Source organism: Hippocampus comes, unplaced genomic scaffold, assembly GCF_001891065.2.
Source record: "Hippocampus comes isolate QL1 unplaced genomic scaffold, H_comes_QL1_v1.1 scaffold371, whole genome shotgun sequence".
NCBI classification, from domain to species: domain Eukaryota; kingdom Metazoa; phylum Chordata; class Actinopteri; order Syngnathiformes; family Syngnathidae; genus Hippocampus; species Hippocampus comes.
Genome location: NW_017805065.1, coordinates 139542 through 144871, shown reverse-complemented (window position 1 = coordinate 144871; position 5330 = coordinate 139542). Strand labels below are relative to the sequence as shown.

The 5330-nt window shown below is 50.9% G+C and overlaps 2 protein-coding genes across 2 annotated transcripts; one reads left to right on the top strand and one right to left on the bottom strand.

The window, feature by feature from the left end:
• Positions 1 to 428: 428 nt before the first annotated feature.
• mrpl21 (mitochondrial ribosomal protein L21) lies at positions 429 to 3468 on the top strand. Its single transcript, XM_019864521.1, has 3 exons — positions 429 to 735; positions 1452 to 2629; positions 3045 to 3468. Exons 2-3 carry the CDS (start codon positions 2351 to 2353, stop codon positions 3339 to 3341), a joined length of 576 nt encoding a protein of 191 aa, XP_019720080.1. The 5' UTR covers positions 429 to 735; positions 1452 to 2350; the 3' UTR covers positions 3342 to 3468.
• A 144-nt stretch (positions 3469 to 3612) lies between these two features.
• cunh6orf120 (chromosome unknown C6orf120 homolog) lies at positions 3613 to 4558 on the bottom strand. Its single transcript, XM_019864522.1, has one exon. It carries the CDS (start codon positions 4540 to 4542, stop codon positions 3985 to 3987), a length of 558 nt encoding a protein of 185 aa, XP_019720081.1. The 5' UTR covers positions 4543 to 4558; the 3' UTR covers positions 3613 to 3984.
• Between the last annotated feature and the right edge of the window lie 772 nt (positions 4559 to 5330).

Genomic DNA, 5330 nt, shown 5'->3' with positions numbered 1-5330 from the left:
ACGATAAATGAAAACAATCGGTAGGAACTGCTATAGGCCGCTGCTCGTGCCCCGATGCTCACACGCAGACTAACCGGCCAGCCGGCTCCACCACGTCACTCACCAGGCCACGCCCCTTACAGGCGAATGTTCAACACACAAATATTCCTGTACGTACTGGGGCTCGACCAATATGGGTATTTTTGAGAGCGATGCCAATTCCGAAAATTGGCAGAGCAAAGTTTCAATCAAATCAACACGAGTGACACAAATTATTTTCGAGACTAACGGTCACTTAATTTCGCAATCGCTTTGTGGTAATTTCGCTCTATTTAAAACAGGAACCGCAAGATTTGTCGTGATCGGGGAGGGGGGGGGCTGTTAACGTATCAAGAACTCAAGTTTGGTCACCAAACAAGGTATAGCTGCACTTCTTCATCTGTTTCATGGAGCGATGTTGACACGAGCCAATGAGCCTGGTTAGTCGCCCCCTGCAGGCAGGCCAAGAGACGGCAGGGATCACAGACACGCGGAAGTTGTTCTTTCAACACGTTCGACCAACCGGCCGCCCTTTCGCCACGATTGTGTCCCTCATGGCCTCGCTGAAGATCAAAAAAAAAAACACGCCCAAAGAAAGTCTTTGCGTCGACGGTTGAGGGGTGCGAATGGCCGAGGTTCTGTGGAAGGCCTAAGTCGTGCCAAAGTGTCGCCAAGGACAAAAAGTGGCAACTGTTGTATTGTTGACGCCAAATCGCGGTAGAAGAGCAAATGTTTCCCATAAAAAAAATGTTCTACTTTTATTGCGGGATTTCAAAATGTTTTTACCAGGTTCAACTCCGCCGAGGTAGGACGAGCCAGTCCCGGCGCCTAGTTTTAACGTCAGCTGTTATTCGAAAAGTAAAGAGTTAGCTCCAGGTTTACTCACCCAAACTCGACGGAGAGGCGGTAAGGCGACGTCGCCCAAAACAACATGAATGGGGGGGGTTTGGGGGGAGTATCGTTGAAGTAAATCCTTCCTTCGGTAGTAGGCGGAGGTTCAAATGTTAAAAGACAACGAAAAAAAAAAAAAAACACAACACACACCTCGACCAGCGAACCAGGTTAGCCGGGTAACGACGCCCCGCTAAGCTTCGCGCTCCACGGCCAGAAGCGGTTAGCCCGAGGGGCTAATCGTCCGTAATAGTCTACGGTGGCAGCTATAGCAGGTTAGCCTCGAAGCTAACGTGCTAAAGTGAAGCCAACCGCTTAGCATGTAGCTGTTTACTTTCAGTTGTCAGCGGCCAGCGGCGACAAAATTAGGCGACGGCTCGTCGTTTTCCTCCTTTTCGGAGGCGGCGATGGATCCCCACCGTTGCGGAGAGACCTTTCGATAGTTTGTCTTTGAAGTTGAAACTTTTTAAGCGCACCGCTAACGGCTTCGCGCAGCCATCCCGTTTTGCCGTTTGGGCTAAGGCGCTTTCTTTCTCACGCAGCAGACTTCTTTATCAGGAAGCCCGGAAACGAAGCCAAGCAAGCCACAAAATGGAGGGAGGTAGCTCTGCCGGCGGTGCGTTCAAAGGCCGCGGACACTGGAGCGTCTGTTACTGCTGCAATATGCATGTTGCTGAAACGTGATTTAAATGGCATTTTAGTACGATAGCAACATTGCAATGGGGTGAACTGTGACCCATTATCAATTCAAATTATGTTAATTACGTCAGTTGTGACAAATTTACGACATACTAAAACACGCCTGTTTTAAGTCGGCCGCTTGACAAAATAACACCAAACACAATTTAAACGCATCAAAGCCACATCCAGATTATACGGATAATGTATCTTTCACATAGATTGGGAAGTTAGCAATGTTAATTCACCAATCCATATAAAACACGGTGAACGTAGCCGCTCGTTCGGACGAGTGTGGGCGACGCATGCGCAGTTTCAACCAATTTATGGACAGAAATCCTATTCTGCCCCAAAGATGCTCAACAAAAGGCTTTCCGAGTCCACCGATGACATCCTTTTTTTGTGAGACTAGTTAATATGATATGTCAATTAAATGGTATTTAGGTATTTGTGGCACTTTATTTGGCGAAATTGACGGATTTTTTTTTTTGTGAACATACGTCGAACCAACTTGAGCGACAGGTGCGATCGATTTGCGGCGCATTTACGACAGAAGGCATTTGGGCAAAACACAACCAAACACTTTTGGAGCGCAAACTCGGGCAGATCCATATTATATGGATGATAAAGTATGAATGGGAATGTATTTATAAACATCACTAACTTACTTCACTGACACAAAAAGAAAACACGGTGAACATCGCCACCCCCCCGCCAATCCTCTTTTGGAGAACATCTCCGGTCGACACACTTTCCGGTAAAGATGGCGCTGATGGCGACCCTGCGGAGGACATGGCGTCTGTTGACATCGGGACCCTGGGTCATTACTCCCGCCGCCGCCTGCTCACAGAGCTCCGTTAGTGGCCACTTGGTGCCTCTGACCTCGCTGTCCAGACCTCCGTGGCCGGAGACTAGGCCGGTGCCGGAGGAGGAGCAGCGGCGGCAGCACGCCGCCCTGACGAGCGCCGTCAACCGTCTGATCGAGCAAGACGACTTCGGCCGCCTCTTCGCCGTCGTGCACTTCGCTGGCCGCCAGTGGAAGGTGATTTGGGGACAAATACTAAAGATTAAAAATGAGAAAATTCGTGGAACAAATATTTGAATTCCGCATTCTAGTGCCCTAGGAACTATTTTGATAAAAGCAGTTCTTTGCTGCAATCTTGTGGTCTGTTTGGTGCCAAGGTACTATGGTGAGGTGAGTTCAGAAATTTATTTTCGACAAAAGCAGAACTCATCACTATTTTGTGAGATGTGGGTGCAGAGGAACAATTCGAAGAAACTGAATGTGCTGCCAAAGATCTATGTTGAGGTGAGTTGGGGAGCATTATATCGGCGCGAGTGGTGCCGTGTTGTCCTGTGTAATTTAGTTTCCAAGGAACTATGTTGAGGTGACTTTCACAAAGACAAAAGTAGCACTCCGCCCCAAGTGACAAGTCGGGCTTCGGTCCGTCCCGCAGGTGACGGACGAGGACCTGATCCTGCTGGAGAACCACGTGGAGGCGGCGTGCGGCGATCGCCTGCGTCTGGAGAAGGTGCTGCTGGTGGGGGCGCGCCACTTCACCCTGGTGGGCCGGCCGCTGCTGGCCAAGGAGCTGGTGCGCGTGGAAGCCACCGTGCTGGAGAAGACGCAGTCGTGGCCCAAAGTGCACATGCGCTTCTGGAAGCGCCACCGCTTCCAGCGCAAGAAAATCATCGTGCAGCCGCAGACCGTGCTCAGAATCAACAGTGTGCGGCTGGCGCCGGCGCTCACGTGACAAGCAACCGCCGCCCCCAAAAATATATATTTTTTTTATAAGGTTATTTACCTGACACCATTCAACAGATTAATTGATCATGAACTCATTCACTCCCAAAGACGTTTTTAAACGTCTTTTCAGACTTGGTCCAGAATTGGCTGGTACTGAATGAGTTTTAAAAGCATTTGTTGAAGAGCTAATATGATAAAAAAAAAAAACTAACGTGCAAGAGAAAAAACTATGGCAGATGTGGAAACTGCCCAAAAAATAAAAAATAAAATCGACCGCAAGTGTTTTTCAATTTTATTGAAGAAAAGGTCCTATTGGAAAAGGGCCAAAGCGAGCCCAGGTGGACGTGACGCCACCAAGGGGGCACTAACGTGTTAACAGGCGACGCCCAACCTGACCGTGACATCGACGTCACGCCTTCACATGTGTGCGACATTGACGTTCAGACAGATGAAACGAGCAAGCGGAAAGGAAGCTAAAACGTGAGGGATGGGCTTTGCGATTGGGCCTCCAGTTGTTGTTTCGAACGCTTTGCACCAGTGCATTTTCCGTAAGTTTTGTGGGGATTTTTTTGTTGAGCATCGTTTTTGGTGTGTGTGGGCTTGTCTCCGATGCGCCCACTCGGGCGGGACCAGAGACCGCGCGACTGGTTTCAAAAGAGAATTTCCACAATGATTTCTATAAGTCTGATGAGATTGGTCCAGAACATGGAGTCCTCGTCATCAAAGTCTCGGCGGTCGGCGGCGTCCGCCTCCGTTTTGCGGGCGTCGTCGGCCGGGGCGCCCGCGGCAAAGGGGTCCGACGGAGCCACGGGGTCGCGATAGACCCTCATCTCAAAGTCACTGCGGCGGTGCGACGGGTGCCCGTAGACGGCGACGCCCACAGGCCGCGCGAACTCGGCGGGCACGACCACGGCGTCGCGCCCGCAGGTGGCCGACTGCAGCTTGTAGGCGTCGAAACTGGGCCTCAGCGTGGCGTCCGACACGTACAGGTCGGCATCGCCCGTCACGCTCGACATCTGCAGGACCACGGCGCCGTCGTGGTTGAGCCGCAGGTAGCTGTAGTTGCCGGCGCCCACCTGGCCCCGCACCACGTGGAGCAGGACCCACTCGGCGGGGATGCCGGCCGCGCCGTCCTCCGGCCGGCACGGCGGGCAGCGGAGCAGCAGCAGCGGCAGGACAACGATGGCGGCGAAGCGAGGCGGCGTCATTGCGACTGGGGGGGGGGGGGTCACTACCTCGGGGATTTTCGTTTCTCAAATCTCAAAATCCCAAATCTCAAATCTCGCGGGCCAAAATCACCCGCGAGATTTGGGATTCCTGCAGCAGTCTTTCGAAAATCGCATAAACAAACATACATAAACCGATTCAATAAAAAACGATCACACCTAAAAATTTATTTATCAGCGTTTTTGGAACACTTTGTGTTGTCAAAAGTGGGCGTCAATTCCAACGCGGATTTTGGTCCGTGTACCCCGCGAAGGGAGGAGGTCGAGTGTCAATGACTTCATCTTTCCAACTTGAGGACAGTTTTTTTTTTTACCGCGTTTGCCATGTTCTCGCAAACATTAATTTGTTTTCGTAGCGAAACACACACTTGATCAACGCTCCCGACGAGTTTTGTTTGCGGAGACAAAAAATGGATTTGTTGGCCTTAGTTAGCTACTTAGCAGTTAGCCGCCAAGTAGCGACGGGTTCCCATTTCGCTCAAGGCGAGAGTGAAAACGACTGCAAAACGCCACCGAAACCATAAGACACGCGAAAAGAGGGCGGGTTGGGGGGTTGGTTGGGGGGCAAAGAAAGACACGTCAGTTATTAACGACATTGTTTTGGGCCAACACGCTTCTCTCGACACTTACGCGGCTGACAGTTGCTCCTCATTTTGTTTCTTCTTGCGCACAACAACCTGCTCGGCAAAGTTGCTCTTCTTCGCCGCATCGCCACCGCCACGAAAAAAAAAAAAAAAACACAACGGCGCCCCCCAAAGCCCCAAAAAAAA